Here is a 20,269-nt window from a genome sequence, read left to right on the forward strand (position 1 = left end):
GAAGAAAACAAAATGCCTTAAATTTACTCTACCGAACGTGAAAAACCTAGGCCCGAATATTATATTAAGTAACGAGGTTCTAGAAACTGTCAAATCCACAGTATTTCTTGGTATATCAGTCGATAGCAGACTTCAGTGGGGCTCGCATATAGCTAGCCTCGCGGGAAGGCTTAGCTCAGCTGCGTACGCCGTCAGAAAAGTAAGACAATTCACTGACGTAGACACAGCTCGAGTAGTCTATTTTAGCTACTTTCACAGCGTTATGTCCTACGGTATTCTTCTGTGGGGCAAAGCTGCTGATATTCAAAACATATTCGTATTACAAAACGAGCTGTTCGTGCGATATACCGGTTAGGTAGTAGACATTCGCTAAGAGAGCTCTTTAAAGAAATAGGCATTCTTACTGTGGCATCACAATTTATCTTTGCCAATATACTCTACATTAGGCAAAATATTCATTTGTACACCAAAAAAAGCGATGTTCACAGTATTAACACTAGAAACAAGCACAAACTGTGTGTACCCACTCACAGACTTCATAAGGTTCATGGATCATTTTTGGGGCTCGGTATTCGCTTTTATAATAAACTACCTTTAACTTTACTACAATTACCGTTGAATGCATTTAAATTACAAGTAAAGTCAATTCTTTCAAAGAAGGCTTATTATAGCATTAATGATTATTTAAATGATAGAAATAGTTGGTCGCTAAGTTGACCGCGAGGCAGCTCGTTCTTGTTATCACTATAACTAAATTATTAACTTATTATTATTGTTTACATTGATTGACATTACTTTGGACATTAATTCTGAATTATGATTGAGTTTATTTTTATTTACTTTTCGAAGTTTTGTTAAACTTTGCTTAGCATTGTTTCTTTATGGCTTGCTAGTGACTGCAGCACTTCTTACATGTTCTACTTTTGTTGAATAGCAGCAAGCACGTCATGCTCCCTTAGACGGTATGGCCAGCGGTAGCGTTGGGGGTCGGGTTGTCCCCTTCCCTCAAAAATGTGCGAAGGGGGCGATGGCTGATCTTCGCGTTATACTCGTGAACGGGTGCTGCTGGCGGTACCAGGTCGTGTTGATGGCTATTGACACTTTATACATTTTAGTATGATTTTCTATTAGCTTTTTTTTATATTTTTGAAGTAAATAATAATACTGTAGTCCTAGCAGGTACACCTTGTTTGTGTTGTACAGCTACAACATAAACATCTGCACATGTAGGTGGGCACGCTGATTCTATGCTTATATTAAAAATACATTTTTATTTTATTAACAGGAGGCTTTAGATACACTTAATGGATTATAAGTAATGCTTGAGTACTTAGTCTTTATAGGTGTAAATCTGTGTGCTAGCCTACTTGTGTTCAGTTTGTTTTTTTTCTTTCTTAATTTTATATAATAGTTATCATGTGATAATGATATTTTTTATGACTTATTGACTTGTTTTGTATACATTCTGGTTCTTCAAACCTTACAGACAGACATGTGTTGCTGGGGAGTTTGTTGCGCCACTTCTTCTTCCCAGCAAAAACACATAGGATGTGGTGAAGGGCGGGCGTTTTTGGGGGCTGTCTTTTGTTTTTGACGTTCGAAAAGTGCTGATTTATCAGCCTAATTTGAATAAACGATTTTGAGTTTGAGTTTGAGTTTGACCTACCTAATAAAAAGGAAAAATTAACCTCTAAAGTGAACACTGTTCGCTATAAAAAGACACATAGGTACGTAGGTTTTTATAGTTTTCCTCGTTTACTTAATTAAACAGGTAATTTATATACCTGTGTAATTATTTTTATCCTATTGTATGATTAAAAATAAAAGCATAATAATAGTTGTTTGTGGCAGCCCTGCGTGATAACCGTTATCAGTGGTTCCGGGAAAGCGATAAATAAATATTATTGTTACTTTACATACCTATAGTTAGCGGTATGAATAATAAATGCATTGTACTTAGCAGTTATTGTACCTACATTTAAAAACATGACATAATGTCATAAAACGTAATACAAAATTACTACTCATATTTTTGTGTGAAATAACCACAATAAAATAATATTAACGAAACAGACGCCTAACTATTATAATAAATATTTTAGTAATTTTGTTGTATTCCTTTACTTAAATATGGAAATTAGGATAAAAGATGATCATCTGCCGTGCCTTTTGCCAACTAAGTTGGATTGGCAGCCAGTCTAACCGTATGCAGCTGAGAACCAGTGTGCAAGGAGCGACTGCCTATCTGATGTCCTCAGCACAGATACCGCAGATAAGACTGGTTGACCCTATGCCTTTATCCGCTCAAGATCTAGACATCAAATCAAAATCTTCCCTTATAAAAGTTCGTAACGTGAGCTTACTGGGCCGAATTTAAATTCCGAGGAAAGTCTATTTGCTCCAAAAACATACATCGTATATTTAGTCCGTCTCCACGCAAACTTTCATCTCCAGGTAAGGTAAATAAGGAGCGATATTGGACCGAAATCCGTAGATATTAGTCTCTTGCACTATCTCTAAACGCCAAGTCTGAAAGTAGACGTCTTCAACATTTAAAATCTTCTAACAGTATTTGCAAACTTTTTTTCGTAAAACTAAATCTTCTACAAATGTTGGGATGTATGCATTTTTTGTTCATCTTGCAGAACTAATAATGTTTCTGTTAATAAGTGACGTCATTCTTCTCATGCACTTTATCTATTTTTAACACTTGCAATTTCTCCAACCAATCTATTTTTAACTCTTGACGCAAAATGAGCAATAGGGCTGGCAGGACAGCTGCATATAGCAGAATAGTATGGCCTGTCAGTTCGTATGACACTAGCATTTGAGTTCCTAGTGGTTTATGGTATCCTAGTATAGGTAAAGAGTAAATTTTCACACGTGTGCGTGTGTTAACTAAGCCTAAATCCATTTGGTGAGTCCCATTCTTGAGTTAAAAAATTATCAACTTTAGTTCAAAAATCAAGAATTTCTTCTGAAGTATGCACTTATTCATAAAGTTGCTGACTCTATTGACTTAAAGTTAAGTTTTGCTGAGTCACGCTCATAAATTCCGTTAACGTTAAACTGTAACTCTTCTGTTGGAGTGCAGTTAAAATGTTTGTGGTTCTACACAATGGTTACTGGCGATGACTGAGCCTATACGAGTAAGTTTTCTGAACCTGAGAACGGGGTTTTAATTGTTTGCTTACATTCATAAGTTTCTGTGGATGCTGTTTGCTTCGACGTCTTTCGGCTGACACGACGATTCAAAATTTTCGGAATCAATCAAAATGGTTTTATGAGTTTTTTGTATAACATCCGTAGGTAGGTACTTACAATTTTAATACAAATTGTTAAAAAAATATCTAATTTTGCTACTTTTGTTATAAGTGTTCGTGACGGAAAAATGTAGGTACAAATGTTTCATAGCAAGACCGCTTTCATATTTACCGCGTATCTACCCATCCTAAATCATATTTTGAAACTATTCTAAAATCAATAAAAGCTAACTTTGCACCTTCTTTATTCTCACTAAGACCAACTCTATTGACCAGAACTGCTTCTCACTACAACCTAAAAGCTCCATATTTAATACAAAGCCCAACAGCTATTAAGCTATAACTGTAATAACCAAGAACAACCGCGCTTAACACTAGTATATGATGACGAGCCACCCCGGCCATAATCAAGTAATTATATTTAATTGACGCTAAGCAAAGTGTGAATTAACCAATTGAGGTTAAACGCCGTCACAATTGAGAGCGAGCTGATGATGCAGTTCAACCTACATGTCGTTATATGTACGTATTATGCGTTTAGGGATTAATAGTTACGTTGGCTTTACTGTATATTCTGTAGGTCCGATGATAGATGAAAAGATAACAAACTTCAATAAGCTTACTTCAATTGTTTTTGATATGGAACAAAGTAGGACTTTAGGTGACCTGTTTTATTCAGATAAATATGAAAAGAGAACTGCCTTACAAAAAGTTCTCGAAGCGTTTCGGACAGCGCGCGTGCTGCAAAAAGTCCTATTCAAAAACGCCGAGGTCCGAAACAGCAGGAAAAATAGAACTGTACCCCACCCTAGAAAGTAACTGAGTATCATACCTAACAATTATTGGTATTTCAATGAGTTATAAGACGACATGATCTTTCATTATGCCCAGCAGCATCCATTACCAAAACCTCCTACATATGACGAGTTTTTAATAAAGATAAGTGTCTGATGTCAGCACAGAGTCACTTAGTATTTCCGTCAGTGTGTATAAGCCAGAAATTCAGGACATATCGTAAACGGCGGTGCTTGGACTTATAATAACGTAGAGCGATGACGCGCGGCGTCTAGCTCAAATCGTGGTCGGAATCTGTAACGAACGGAGAAAAATAAATGGATAGAAAACAAGGAAAATGTATGAGTTTTTGTATAAATGAAGCATAGAATATAGTGACTATAAGAGAGCGATATGTTGGGTAAGTTTTTTTCAGTTTGCAAAGTGACTAAGAAGCGATGCCTAAAGAAACAAGGCATGGATTTAGCATCAGTTTTATATCATATGTAGGTATCATATTTTTTCTGTAAAATGGATATTGGTGTTATCTAGAGTAAGAATTAATCACAAAGGTTCTAGGAACATAATTCTATGTCCGTTCACCATAGATTAAACGTAACATACCATAAAACTGTAGGTGGTCTGTACATTACACTATAATTTACTTACACTTACAGAATAACACGCAACTTTTGCAGAGATTGAACTAGAAGAATTTTGCTTTAACTTTTGTTACTATACCTAACTAATGCTACTTACGGCCAGTTTCTTCATCAAAAGTTAAAGTTAAAGTAATGTCTAAAGTAAAAGTAACGTTCAAATTCGTTTTTTCAAGGCTAAACTGACAGCAAAATTCATATAAAAATTTAATTTAACCGTTACTTTTACTTTAGACATTACTTTGACTTTTACTTTGGCTTTAACTTTTGATGAAGAAACTGGCTGTTAGTCGATATAAAAAAGACAATTTCCAGTCATCAAGATTCAGATTGAAAACTGCTAGTTTTCATTAATTCCTCTTCGTCGGAAAACAAAAGCAATAAACAAAAGAACAATAACGTTACGATATTTAGTGATATTCTGAGAAATAAAGGAATAATCCCCGCATGGACAGGGGCGCATAGGGGAGCGGAGGTCGCGTGGCAACCCCGGAGACACATCGCCCACAATTTGTATTGCTGAATTAATCGATCTCCCTTTTATGATATTTAATAAAAGGTTTTATGAGTTTATGCAGCCCTGGTGTTGACATGGCGGTGTATTGTTCAATTTCCAATTATGGATAGAATGAAAATAATAGAAAACTGATTGTTTGTTTATCTTTTATACCAACTATATAATTTTATTTATTTTGCTGGATTATAACTAAGGTAAACGCGGGTGAAGTCGTCATGCCCCAATAGTCGTCAATTAATCTGAAAACTTTTATTATTATTTTCTACTGAACTTAAAATGGGCCGGTTTATATATCAACATATTCTTGATAATATATTGCACAATTGAAATAACAATACGGGGTTTTAACAGTCACGGCTTCTAAGATATGTTATTTCAAACGTGTGTGCCCTAACAAAATCGTTTTTTCGTGAAGTTCAGCTGTCAAAAGTGAAACTCAGCACGTGGTTTTGTGTTTTGATTTACATAACTCCAGTGGGGTCTGTGGTATGTTTCTTTGTTTAATTAGATAGTTAAGTTTATTTGCTAGCGATGTAATATGCAATTTGGAATACTTTTAACATAGAAGATAGATTTTTTAAAAGTGACATCTATTGGTACTTCAAAACTCCCATTTGACCCAAAACCCGTCAATTTTACAATTATTATGACGACTACTGGGACATGCTCAAAAGTTGCACCTAAACTCGTCATAATGAGGATATTTTGTGTTTTACAGTACAAAATGCGAATAAATAGCTAATATCGGGACTTTTACAAAATTGTTAACTCTCTAGAACTCTCTAGAAAGACTACATTTGTTGATAAAACTGCGTTTCTTTTAAGCTTTTTCTTAGGGGTAAATTTTACTCTGCTGGTTCTAGATGCACGTACACAGTCATGTTATTCGATTCAATTAATATGTTTTTTAATGGTTAAATCCCCTGTTTTCTATAAATATGCACTTTCTACGAGTGTTTTTTCAGGTATATATTGGCCGCTGTAGGCCTCCGCCATTTGATTAAGATCTACCGCTTAAGCGCTTTGGGTACAAGTAGGTTTAGCACTAGCCTTTGTTTCTACTACGCTTGGATTACAATTTGTGGCAAACAAAAATTGACTGTTCTTACACTATGCTTTTTGTTCGAAATAACTGCATTTCGTCACGCGTATTGTACCGCGTCTTCCTAACGTGCCTTAATAGCGCCTGTATAAAAAAAATATGTCATTCAACTAGTTTTGACGCAAAAAATCAGTTTTAAAACTAAGATGACATAGCTTCCATCGCTGTCACTTCTTTGCTTGTCGTATTCGATATTGATGGGTAAAGAGTAATCTTAAGTAAAAATTTTTTATTTAAAATTGTCTGTATTTAGTGATTGCATGATCGTAATTTTAGTAGCAGATCATTTAAAAGTCATAAAAGCTGTAAATCAAGGGCCCACACACATCAGATGCAGGCTGCAGCAAAAAAATTTAAAACGCCCTTTTAAGACAACTTTAATGAAATGGTGACACAAAACCGACGATTATCCCTGTATATACAACATGTTACGTAATTAACGCACACCCTCAAACACCCCAATTAGAATATTATGTTATAATCATAATACATACACTGAATTTTGAATTTAACATGTATATGCATTGTTATTTACTAAATTAGTTATACCAATTCTTGGAGAACTTTTTGGTCATACTAGTACGCACGCAAATATCGCGCCGCGCGCCGCTCGACTCGACACAACATGACGAAACTACGGAAAAAGCCGACAATACACGAAGTCTTATTACTTTGAGTTACGGTCTATTTGAATTTGTTTTGACTGTACAGGATTAATATGACAATAATTTCCGTAGTTTTAATTATTTTTGGGATAAAAAATGACCCATATTAAAAATTATATAAATCGATTCAGTAAACGATTCTGAACAAACTATTTTCAGGATGTGCGTTAATTAAGTTACATGTTGTATATACTATAGAAATGAACCCAAGGACAATCTCCGGTTCTGTGCTAAAGTATTGCTAACTATGGTAGAAAACTACTTGGGCTATTGCGTTGCGAGGGATGTTAGTGGATTAGGATGTAGGAAACTATAGGAACTATGGCACCTGGAAAAAAAGTCGTGTTGGCCTGGTGGGCCAAGAATCAACCTCTCAAGTATGAGAAGTTGATTCTGATTCTTCTTCTAATTATATCCTGCAATGACACCAATGACTGTGTTTCGGATGGCACGTTAAACTGTAGGTCCCGGCTATCCTTGAACATCCTTGGCAGTCGTTACGGGTAGTCAAAAGCCAGTAGGTCTCACACCAGTCTAACCAAGGGGTATTGGGTTGCCTGGGTAACTGGATTGAGGAGGTCAGATAGACAGTCGCTTCTTGTAAAGTACTGGTACTCGGCTGAATCCGGTTAGACTGGAAGCCGACCCCAACATAGTTGGGAAAAAAGGCTCGGAGGATGATGATGATGAGGAACTATGGCACCTGCCGATGACAATGTATAAAATACATGTTAAAATGGCAGGTGGAGACTCGCCACCTCACTTACTGGGCCCCCGGGAATCAGTTGCTAAATCGCAACAAGAGGGCAACAGGTACATGAGCGGCTGAAGGGTGAGGATACCTCGGCGGACTTTAAACGCAGATCACACGCTCCCTGTGGGTCCAGCATCAATGGCCCACTCGCCACTTACCACGAGGCACGTACCCTCCGAGCGGGCTGCTAACCCTGCTCTAGCGACTCCACTCTGGTCAGCCAATGAATTCAAGCCAAGAGGCGGGAGACCTTCACTCCGGCAGGCCGGAGATGGGGGACAGTATACTCTCCCCGGAGCTCTCGGATATATAGCCCCGCGGGGTCGCTACTCCCCGTCATCCACCTCAGATGCCCTGTGGGGCTTATTAGATATTATTATTATTGGGTTTGAACGGTTAGTTGTACCTAATCATATTTTATTTTTGATTGATACCTTTAAGACAGTAGACAGTTTAAACTGTCTATAGAGATTTTTGCAAATGGTACTTAGCATGCGCTAAGCAGTTCAGAAGTTTTGATGAATGACAACCTTACCTACATATCTATGAATGTTAGTAATTATTTCGCGGAAAGCTATGTAAATGAATGTGGCTTTTATTTTTTGTGAATACTAATTATTTTATTTTACAATTTAAATATTTTAAAAGTAATTATTTTACTCGTGCTACATATGCACATGACTGCATCGTTAGTGGCGAAAGGCAGTTCATCAAGGACTAGAAAAATTCGAGTCCCATCGTCTTGAAGACCTTGGCGGTAAACGCCTGGCCCGTAAAACTCGTCCTAAACCGACGTATAATTACACCTTTAATGCAAACGGAGAGCTCTACAGTGCATCATGTGACCGAATTTTCAAAAAAAAAAATCGGATTCGCAAGTCACTACCGGGCCCATGAGCGAAGACAGATTGCCGGGAATTGACAGGGTGTCGCCGTCGACGGACACGTCTGGGAGGACATCATCATCATGATTAAAAAATATAACATACTAGCTTCTGCCAGCGGTTTTACCCGCATCCCGTGGGAACTGCTTCCCGTACCGGGATAAAAAGTAGCCTATAGCCTTTCTCGATAAATGGGCTATCTAACACTGAAAGAAATTTTCAAATCGGACCAGTAGTTCCTGAGATTAGCGCGTTCAAACAAACAAACAAACAAACTCTTCAGCTTTATAATATTAAGTATAGATATTTTATAGACTGGTTTTGTGATTCCAAGCGTTTGATAGATAGGAATATAAATTAAAATGCAACCATGTATCTGTTTTATTGAATGCCTGGTCTTCTAACAGATTATGACCTGCTATTCTAAATAAGAATTTGGTTTTTTATCTATCTACCTACCTAATGTCTCAAAAGCACAAGTATGCTTAACAAATTCAAGCACAAAATAAATGTACATAACTTGAACCTTATGTTCAAGAGTTTACATTAGCATTAAAAGTTGACGAGTACTGGGATAATTTGACGAGTATCCGTACAAATCAGACGACTATTGGTACAAATCGCCCTTTTTTTACTTTTGCCTTAATAAGTATATAAACCCATTAAAATGATTAAAAAAACATTAGTTAATTAGAATAATGAATAAATATTCTATCACGTCATGCAAACATTTTCATTTTCTATTGAATATTTAACACACAGTAGCGCTTCAAAGTCAGTGATTTCCGAAATCCGACGACTATTGGTACGTTTACCTTATAAAAAAGATAGATGTCGCCTTTTAGTGCAAGAACATCTCTTAAAGTTGCTTTAAGTAAAGCCTCAAAAGTAAACTTAAAAGTTTGTTCAGTGCGGTTGCGTCTCATATCCTTGAGAGCTAACAAACTTTTAATCTTCTGATAACGTAGCTATTGCACTGCTTTTATAGGCGCCAAAGATTAAGAACATAGCGCTATATGAATATAGCAGTATCAGTACCATGTATATAAATGCTAACACAGAATTAAATAATGATTGTTTCATTGAATTATTTTAATGTTGTGTAAGTAAGTAATATTTAAATCATCCTCATCTGCCGTAACTGTCACGTCATAATTAGGCAACTGTATCCAAAAAAAGTCAACACAAAATTCACGCAACAAATTCTCTGATTTAAAACATAATAAAACTTTGTACTTATTCTAAAATTGGTATCCGAAATGTACAATTCGTTGCATATGCAAATGGATTCACCGGTACACCAATTTGGTCCAGTCATTTAGGTTGTACGTGACAAAATATATGCATACAAAATCCGTATGTACAAACCACCCAGGTGTAATGTATTGAAAAGCTTACAAACAACATACATTCGAACATAACTTTTAACTTCGTCAGGTTACATGGTAAACTCACTTTGTTTACGTTGGGACCGATAGAAATATTTTCAATTTTTGCAGCTGTCCGCGTTTTCTCTTTGGAGCCAAAGAGACGGCTTCGTCATTTCGAGCTACCGAGAGGACTTATCATTTCCATGCTGTAAAAATAGAAAATATAAGATGGAAACTGTTTGAAAATACGGCCTTTCAACGTTACTGTTTATTTTGCGGTTCATCATGAAACTTGTCGAGAGTTTCGCGAAATAATTTTAGTTTCCTGAAATCCTAAATACGAAACTGACTACATTTACTTTTTGATTATACAAAAAACCAGCTTCAATCTCTTCAAAATATTTTCAGATTGTTATTTTCTTTCAAAAATTATTCAGGAACATCAGCTAGTTTCTCTATACATGTTTTTGTTTGGACCCTGCGTAATACGGGACACATTCCTACTACATAGTTCTGTCTGGCTGTAATTAAAACGAATTCGCTGTATGTTCGTCCCGCGGCAAGCGTGTAATGGAACCGCATTTATTTCGAGAATACTCGTCGAGTTCTGATTTTTGCGCCACTCTATGGAAATTTACTGTGACGGGATTTCATAGTGCTTTTGCTTTACGAGTTTGTAAGTTTATACGTAGAGTACCTACCTATTGAGGTTTCATAACTGTAGATTAGTATGAAATATAAAATGAAATGGTTCTTCACTTCAACAAATCTCTGATTTCTGCAATTAGTCAGTTTCATATAGGTACAATCACTTCTTAGTCGTTTCCCTCACTGCTGAGGATCGTGACTCCTTCTGATCTTGTCCACTAGATGTCGCCATTTATTGCGTTCTGTTGCTTGATGCATTGCAACATTCATAGGCATCTCCAGCTCTTTGGTTATTTAGTCAGACCACCGTATAGAACTTCGGCCTCTCAGTCTCCTTCCTTCTACTTTATATAGGTACAATATAAGCTCTATAAACACAAAATCTTCAATCCAGACTTCAAATAAATCACGTTAAACTTCGTAGTAGCTACACCAGCAACACTGGGAACCTATTACTACTGTGTAGGTGTCCCAAAGAATAGGCATTTGAAAACTTACGAGTTACGACTCACCAGACCTCACACGTTTACATCCCTTTCTCATCTTCTCTCATTTTATTATCACCCATTGTATTGGACATTGTTTGGGACCTCATAACGCGTAATAATATATTTATTGCAAGTATTCGTGAAATTAATTTGTCATTGAAGTCTTCGAGGACTGGTTAGACCACCCTAGTAATACAGGTGCTAGGCATCGGCTTAGTTCATTTATTGCGAGATGAATGAGTTATCAAATAATACAATATCTTTAAAAGGTATATGGTTATCTGTTATCCTGATAATGAACTAAAGAAAGCAAATGCAGGTGTATAGCTTGATACCCAACTTAACTGTATACCTAAAGAAAATACGAATAGTTTCATAGAGCAACGCCTATTGCTGTTTCCAATTATTATTATGTTTACCAAAGATTGCAGTTATAACTATAGTTATTTCAAAATAGTTGCGCTTCTTTATCTTAATTCATTAGAGCATAAACCCACACACGGGCGATATATCGCGCGATCGATCGCGTGGAGATCTCACGATAACAGCGATCGTGCGATACGAACCAACCCTGTCCAAATTATAACTAGACTGCCGTGTTTATGTTCCACTACGTAGATATAAAGGTAATAATAGCTATATCAAGATAATACCAAGCGATGCTATCTTCATATCCTTAGTGCAGCGATCAATCAAGCAACAGTAATCTTCAGATCGATTCGTGGTCTTGAACTTTGATTAGCAAATGCAAGGTTTAAAGTATTTTTGTGAATATTTCTGACGGAGTTAGCTTCCATTGATTAGGTAAGATCGTTCTCGCTTGAATTTGACATAAAGAGAAGCGGGAAAATATTATGCGTAGGATACAATAATTTTTTTAAAGATTAATTAACTCCGAATGCGTGTGCATAAGGCACAGCTCTATAAAAAAAGTATCAATCTCGCTACTGGAAATATTTAGGACAAACTCATATGAAGATTTTCAGTAGTTTGCTATTTCGCTAAAACTCGTACACCCAAACGAAACGAGCACAAACTCCAAACAGAAAGTCGACTTAAATTAACTTCACGAACTATTCCAAAATGGTATTCTAATGCCGTTTCGAGAATTGCGCCGGTATTCCGGGAAGGCCCTAATACCGGCCCTTATAAGCGGTGCCCTTAACTTTTCAAATGGGTTAACATAATTTATTCTCTGCATCTCTCACTGTTTAATAGGACAGTTCTTTTTTTACTATTTTTTTCTCTTTTTTCGTCTCGTCGAACCTGGTTCGAAACGAAGGACGTCTGTTTTTCTTATTTCACAATTTCGAATGATTAGTTCTTTTGATCCGTTTTTTGTTACGTTCGCTTTTTTGTTAATTGAACCTTGTGGAGTTTATTAGCGCTGTTTGAAAAACTGATCGAAAAGAGATGTTTTGTTATGGATGCGATTTTCTGGATTGTTAAGTGAAACTGAGCGGAACATTTGAATGAATATTGTTGTTTGGTTTTTGATTGTCGTGAATGAAGTGTGATTATAGAATATAAACCGTTTGTTGGAGTACGAGTGTAATATTGTAAGCAACTCGGTTAGTATGTTTGTTACGCTTTCACGGTTAAACCTATTTAGTATACCTACTAATATTTACCGATTCTAATATTAATTTTGTGTGGGCATAGCAACCTATAAGGTACAAGATACAAGACACTTTGATAAGAACAATGAAGTAGGTAAGTACCTAAGTTTCACGAATGCAAGATGCCTACATAGAGACTACATAGTATAGCTATGTGGAACAATTACGCATTTTTCGTATAATTTTCAATTAAGTTTGTCATGATTTATCGGGCTTTCTTACGTTACCTACATCCGTTTATGATAATTTCTTAATTAGTAGAAATATTGAACAACAACATTATTGTAATATTTCATACAGTCCCGTTATATTCCCATACTATTAAGCAGCCCACAGATTATTTAGTGGATGAAGTACGAACGTGGGCGGTGAGACTCCACCGCCGTGAAGTACTTAAATAGGTACTCGTATTCATGAAAAATTATAATTAAGTAGCTTAGATATTTTTTTTTTAACTTTTTCTAATAATCTATTAAAATACTTCTGCCATGTAGCGCACGTTGGCATAAGATATTAGATTTTTTTAATAAGAGGACTTCAACTCTAATGAATTCACGAAGAACAACCACAAAATGTATCGCTCTAGGCATGCACTCCATTCGCTGCATACTCGGTGTCCGCGTAGTTTTGTTCCGCTAGGTGAGTCTCTCCTTATTAAATGATAATTTAATTGCTTCCAAACTACACACAATGTATTACTTTGTTTTGAAGAAAATGTTAAGAGAAACACCTCCCATTATCGCCTAACGAGCGACTGTGTAAAATTGACCGGAAAATGCTAAATTACTGTTTTTCTACAGTTCATTATGGGTGAAATAACAGAAAAATATTTGAATTGCTTTTAGTTTTAATGGTACGTGACGGTGTATTGTTTGCCAATCTTTTGGGCATATTTAATCTGTAGCTACAATATCTAGCTAGTTGAGACATTTTGTTCTTAGATTTTTGTAGCATTTTTTGTCTAAAAATCTATCGGTCTAGTGCACAAAAAACCCCGAAGATTATACACAACACTTTCAATGTTCGCGCCAGTACCTATTGTCCGATATCTGTGACGTCACACCGATCATTGGCCGACCTCGCCAAATTGCTACCTCTTATCGTTACTGTTATTCTGGTGCATTGAGTCTCGAGGTTATGGCGACGACTATCTAAAATGTGCTTTATCTACAGTTATTTAAAGATCCATTCTGGTTAAAATACTAACAATGATAACTTCAGATTACGAGAGCTTTCCATTAATAGCAAAAAATACTTACATAAATACGAGATACGAATTTATGACATAGATTAAGTTGCAACACAACAATGCAATTTTAATTCACACCTCAGCTATGCATCATACGGTGCATCGATTATTCCGCTTTTTTATTATTCAAAAAATCTCAACCACAAAACAACAAGTATTAATTTTGTGCTTATGTTATTTTATTTTACTTTTAATTGGACCCTTTGTAATTAAAAATAACAAGAAAAAAATATTTATTTCGTACTTGTCCGAAATTACATCATATCTATTAGATTTGAAAGTGAACGAAGATTCGGTGTACTAAGGCGACAGAAATTCAAAGAGCTGGCATTACGTAAAATACTCGAGTGGTATTCTTTCGGAGCGGCTCAGTGGCGATGATGACGCATCCGCTAAATTAGGCACGAAAATTACTTTGTTTACATTATTTATGAACGTATTGTCAGCAACGTGTTAATTAAGTAATGTATGCGCGATTGATTTGGAATATGTTTAGAATATATTTTGAAATGCATTATAATTTTGTAAATAACATTGTCTTTTTGTTTTGAAAACCGAAAACGCGCGGGATGATTTTTGAAATGTTTGAATTGCTCATGCCTCTCTCAGCTACCTACTATTTTCTTAATCTGTAACAGTTCCCATTACCATTATTTGTAAATGAGCATAAATATAAAATGTATTAAAAACCTTTTGTGTGCAATTTAATGATATGTAGCATGCTAAATTACGTTGCAGCTATTGTATGGTATTTTTGTAATGCTAAGTAATGTTTGTAATGGGCATAGATGATAACGTGTAATGTGTTCACAGGTGGTGAGGTGGTTCAACACGAGAGGCGATGCTGGGCGGGGCGGCGGGGGGCGCCCGCTCCCGCCCGCCCACTGATCTGCAGCAAGGTATGTTAGCCTAGTACCTCTACTCCTGAAACGTACATATTTTTTTATGCTACAAAAAAGAAAGAATTTTTTTGTCGTTACAGACAAAAAGTACAAAATTTCAGGGCGTGCATCAATGAATTAAAATGAAACATGTAGCTAATTCGACATTAGCTAGTCTTCATTATAAGAATAATGTAAAATGTAGTCTTAACTTTACTTCCCACCCTACAGCTAATAAGTTCTTTGTTTGTCTTAATTTGTAGTGAACGTTAATTAGGAACTCAATTTATATTATTACAGTAAAACAAACAGCGGGTCTGAATTATCGCAGTTAAAATAAATATTTCATTCACAGGTGTGGCTCGGTTCCCTCTGTACTCTCTGTTCCCGACGCAGGCCGGCAACCGACCCACGATACACAAAGGTGGGTTCGCTTCACTTTAATTGTTCTCTAATACAATTAGGTACTAACTTAGGTTTTATTTAACTCTTAGGACGTTGACTCGGTCTATGTTAAATACCTAAGTTGCATGTATTTTATTTCAGTAGTTCAAAACTACTACTATACTTGTATACTATATGTTTTTTGACTGAAGTTACGACAAACTTCTAGGTAGTAGTAGTCGCACATAATTTGTATTTGTGAATTTTCACATTCAGCTTTAGGTACTGTCGAACTTAGAGTTATTGTAGTAACAAAAACTCCAAAAAGTTTGTTCCGTAGATAGCTGTTCTCAATACATGTTGCTTATAATACTGACTAACAGTTTAAAGGCTGATTGATGGCTCATAGTAATCTATTCAAACCAATCATAACATGTGAAACAAGCAAGAAAAAAAACAATTAATAAGCTAACTTTGATTTTAGTTTATTGCGACAAAAAAAAAAGACGTAGATTTTTTATTTAGCAAGGTCTCGTTACACAATGCAAAATTGATCTAGACTTACCAGGAGAACATAAATTCGTAGGACATAACATACCGTAACGAAAATATGATTACCGCAACAGAAACAAAACAAAGACGGTATGAGTTAATGTTCTTGTAACCGGGTTACACATCGCGTGATGGCTGCCAGAGCCTTGGGCGACAGCCGTGAGGATATGTCTGACATGACGTTTCTGACAGACGGCTCACCGGTGGTTCAGCTGGCGATAAAACATCATGTTTGGGATATGAATGCTCCTGAGGGCAGAGATCGCTTGGATCAGGGATACATAACATTGAGGAGTTAACAATAATATTGCGTGTTTCAAATCTGGGACTACGAATGCTACGATTCAGGATTTATTTGAGAAGATTCCGTTTTAAAAGCTACTTCAGGTTTTCTAAATACGGAATGATACGCACTACACTGGTATTCGACTGGTTTTTCAACTTACGGCATGCGTATGTAAGTAAATAAGTAGTCGTTAATCAATGAGCGGCCTTCTAGAACAAGCGCAATGTCAATAAGATTCTTAAGTTTTATACCTACCTAGGTAATGTAAAGTATTTGCTCAGTTTGGGAACAATCAGATTTTAGGCCATAGGTAATCTAACAAATAGGTAACTAATTGTGACCACATTTCAATCACTACAAAAGATGCATGTTCGCTGTTTGTTCCAAACTGTTACAAAATTTGGTACTTGAAAGTCATCCAATCTTTCACTATTAATAGATTCTGAAGATAGTTTCCTTAAACCTGTCAATCAGGTTTTCGTACTTACGACAAATATGTACTGAAAGTTTGTTTGTTATGATCATAAAAAGTCTAGGTCACGTTTCCAGCAGTTTTTAAATTCCATTTTCCTTATTTCAATCATAAGTGGAATGTTTTAGAGCAAGACATGCATATAAAATCGCGGCAATGTTTTGAGGTACCGAATTAAGGCGATTAGTTACGCGGCGTGACTCGTGAGCGACCGGAGTCGGAGTGGCACCCGTGAAATGTGGGACAACATACCAACACTGAATTACTTTTTGTTATAAAATAAACAACATTTAATTGATCCAGCCACTGGGGTCTTATGCTTAGTTTTCATAGCTTCAGCTGCTGCGACAAAACTTTTCTGACATCCTCATTGAATATGTTTCCTTGGTAATTTAGATCGACTGCTGATTTACCAATGAATTTGTTGGGTATCTAGAACTTGTTCAAAATAATTAAAACTAATTTATTTAGATTACATGGTAATAGCAAAAGTCATAATTAATTTATAACGTCATCGGCACGTTTTTCTATAATAATCTTCCCTGCGTAACTGCTTATAATATAGTTAATTGAAATGCTAAGTTCCATATGCAACGACTTCAAAGAAAAGTTTCTAATTAACTGGAAATGTTTTTCATGTTTTTATTGCGTAATTAGCAGAAATATATTTTTTGTTGGAGTTGCCTATAAAACGATCCTTGTATGTATTATTAATGTTATTGGTTGATAGAACGTTCTAATGCGTGTAGAATAGATGGGACATTTATATGCGACGTAAATATGAGCACATGTGTGCGCGGGAGTTGCCGCTGTCGAGTGACACTCCATAATTAAGGTCTTAGATCCCTTGGGCCTCGACAGAAATAGATTCTTTGTTCGCTAATGCAAAGAGTTGTCGAGTTTATTTTGATACTTGGGGTTTAGTTAGTATTTCTGTTTAGAACTGGTTAGGATAAGTTGATAGTTTGATTGCGAATCTATCAAAGTTACAAAGATTACATGTTACATGTCTACATATTCTTTCCCAATGGGATTATTATTTATTGTCAACAACAATGGTCGATAGTCTATAAGTGTATTTTTGTTAAAACTTAGTCTAGGCAGCACTAACGACTATCAATTAGATGCAAAATAACATAAAATACATACACTAAGCGTCATTGCATCTTATTTGAACACTTATTTGCATTACGTAACTAAAACTATTTGCCGAATATTTTTTCACACAAATGTAAACATTAACATCTGCTATAGTCTGTCTCATGATAAGAAAGAGACAGAAATACGTTAGTGCTAAACGAAAGACCTAAGTTACTAGGATCTCATAATTGAGCGATAGTTTTGAGCACTAGATTTTCTTTAGGTGTACTAAGGTCACATAACTCAAAAGGTTAATTGATCCAGTTGTTCCAGTGACGGAGAGTTTGTTCTCTACGTCGCTGTCGACGTTCGGCGTGCCGACGCCTCCCCCCAACTCCCCCTACTCGCCGCTGCAGCTGGAGTTACTCAACTGCTCGCAGCGGGTTCTTCTCACCGATAAGTAAGTTTGATGGCACACTTCTGTCATTTAACAATAAGCACTTTTACATTCGTGCTGTAAAACGGAATAGCGCTTTTGCGATTGGATAATAAACGCAGATTGGAAACTTGATTGATAGGTAGACAGGCTATATTGTGGAGAATCGTGTTGCCCTGATGTTTCCGCAGGTTTAACTTAGACTTATAAATGTATGCAGTAACTTCTAGTTTTCCAAACGCTTCCTTTTACTGGCTTCGCTTCACTCAGTAAAGTTGATTAAGCAATATGGAGAATTTCATGGAATAAGCTTAATTACATATAGCTAGCTAGTTTGAGCCAACCTTTTTTACTGAAATGCAGCCTTTCTTTATTGCTTCAAACTCTTAATTCTGTTTTTTCTCATGGACAGGGATCACAATAAAATGGAAGAAGCCAAACTGGGCAAAGCTTGTCTTCCTGATTCTTTATGTTGTCCTGGTGACCAGCGGCAGATGCTGGACAATATTGGCGTTATGCAGCCGCTTACTATCAAGACCGAACAAGCAAAACGGTCATGCAACACTTGCCTCACAAATTCTCCTAAAAAGGTAGCGAAAATGGATATCAATACTGCTCTATTTTTCGTAAGAAACTATTTTATTTATTTATGGCATAGCTTATCAGTTTCACCTAGGCATCTAGGATTTTGTATTCTAAGGCGCTCTAAATTAATATTAATTTCAAAAATATTGTCCTCAACAGGTTATGCATGCCGACAGTGGGTGTAGTCGAACAAATCCCGTTACCTGGCTGGGGGTTACGGGACAAAATGTGCAAGTTCAGGTGAAACGGGAACCCCAGCACGTCCAAGTTTCCGAACTGGTTGCCGTCAAGCTTGAGCAAGCGTCGCCTGGTAACAAACCAGACCACCCGCCTCCGGCGATACCGGCATCGCTAAACAACGGTAAGCTCCTACGGTCTATACGCTCCTAGTACATTCGCAGCGTGTTATGCGAGACGGCCGATGAGAAAATTCCTCATTGCTTCTCGTCTGCAGGTTTCGCCGAATTTGCTGTCTGTAAATGAAGGTTGAATAAAGTATTAGATTACAATAAATACAAAGTAAAATAAGGATATCAGGTATCTACAGATGGTAATTGGGCTTGTGCTTAAACAAAACAAAAAACATACTCTGAGGTCCTAAAAAATAATTGGAAGTCGAAGTCATAATCCACGTTTTATCACAGAACGCTTGTATTTGTGGTCATATCCCGTTTTTCGGTTCAGTTTTATTTTATGGTTGGAATTGTTATCAGGTTCCATTCCCGTCGGTATCGCTGTCGCTCGACAACGAGTAGGCGATGCTGGGCTCCTCGCAGCGTTGTCTCAAAAAGACAACCAACAACGCATGCACGATATCGGTAAGTTATTCTATATAATTTCCATATACACATAGGTAACGGGTTGTGAAAATAATTTTCTATAACTTTCAAAACGTAGAAAAACGCGGAATATTTTGCGTGTGAGCGCGAAAAAGTTTTTATCTTGTCTGTCATTCACGGACACTGTCGATGGCGCTGAGCTATCGGCCGTTCACAACAACCTTTTGCGGTTTCTGCTGGCCTGGTACCACTATGTATTTACTAAGATGCGCTTGATCATGAAAAAAATAAATGAAACTTTATTGATGGTCAAATTGATTCTTGTTGAAGAAGTAAGCTTGAAGTTATAAAAATAAGGCTCAAAATTGCGTGTGGCATTTTTAGCAAATTACAGGCTGCTCCACTTTTTCGTAGAAAAAATACAAAGCTTCCGTGTTCCGTTAGTATTAGAGTGAGTTTGAATAACAAATCGACATAGAGTTGCTCTGGTTCCGGTGAAACCAATAAAAACAAAATCGAACGTTCGTCATAGGTACTCGTAAGTCAAATGTCTAGATTAATTGATTGCGCGTTTGGAATGAAATCGGGCTGTTATCGCGGCCACAAAATACATAGGTACAGAAGTCAATCTACATACAAAGCGCGTTCGAGTCACGCAGACATAGGTGTCTATGTGTGCGTGTTCACAGACGCGCTGTCTCAAAACAACTCAAAACAGTGCGAGCGCGGCTGCCGTTTTCTTGAGATACGCGCGTCACACACAAGGTAGATAAATGTGCACGCGTTGTGGCCTTGATACCTAACTGTAATTTGACTGTAATA

The 20,269-nt window shown here is 36.6% G+C and overlaps 1 protein-coding gene across 5 annotated transcripts in view; it reads left to right on the top strand.

The window, feature by feature from the left end:
• The window catches only part of LOC110378779 (uncharacterized), a 123,316-nt gene that overhangs the window by 73,884 nt on the left and 29,163 nt on the right, over nucleotides 1–20,269 (top strand). For 2 of the 5 annotated variants that reach the window (XM_064042360.1, XM_064042368.1), the window contains exons 2-7: nucleotides 14,806–14,891; nucleotides 15,229–15,297; nucleotides 17,972–18,107; nucleotides 18,496–18,709; nucleotides 18,828–19,029; nucleotides 19,382–19,486. In XM_064042360.1, coding sequence (XP_063898430.1) covers nucleotides 14,834–14,891; nucleotides 15,229–15,297; nucleotides 17,972–18,107; nucleotides 18,496–18,709; nucleotides 18,828–19,029; nucleotides 19,382–19,486 — 784 coding nt within the window. In that variant the 5' untranslated portion in view covers nucleotides 14,806–14,833. Of the gene's footprint in view, nucleotides 1–14,805; nucleotides 14,892–15,228; nucleotides 15,298–17,968; nucleotides 18,108–18,495; nucleotides 18,710–18,827; nucleotides 19,030–19,381; nucleotides 19,487–20,269 lie in introns of those variants that run through there. The other 3 variants (XM_021338181.3, XM_064042364.1, XM_021338182.3) reach the window with 3 other exon arrangements.

The sequence above is a fragment of the Helicoverpa armigera genome, chromosome 2 (assembly GCF_030705265.1).
Source record: "Helicoverpa armigera isolate CAAS_96S chromosome 2, ASM3070526v1, whole genome shotgun sequence".
NCBI classification, from domain to species: Eukaryota; Metazoa; Arthropoda; class Insecta; order Lepidoptera; family Noctuidae; genus Helicoverpa; species Helicoverpa armigera.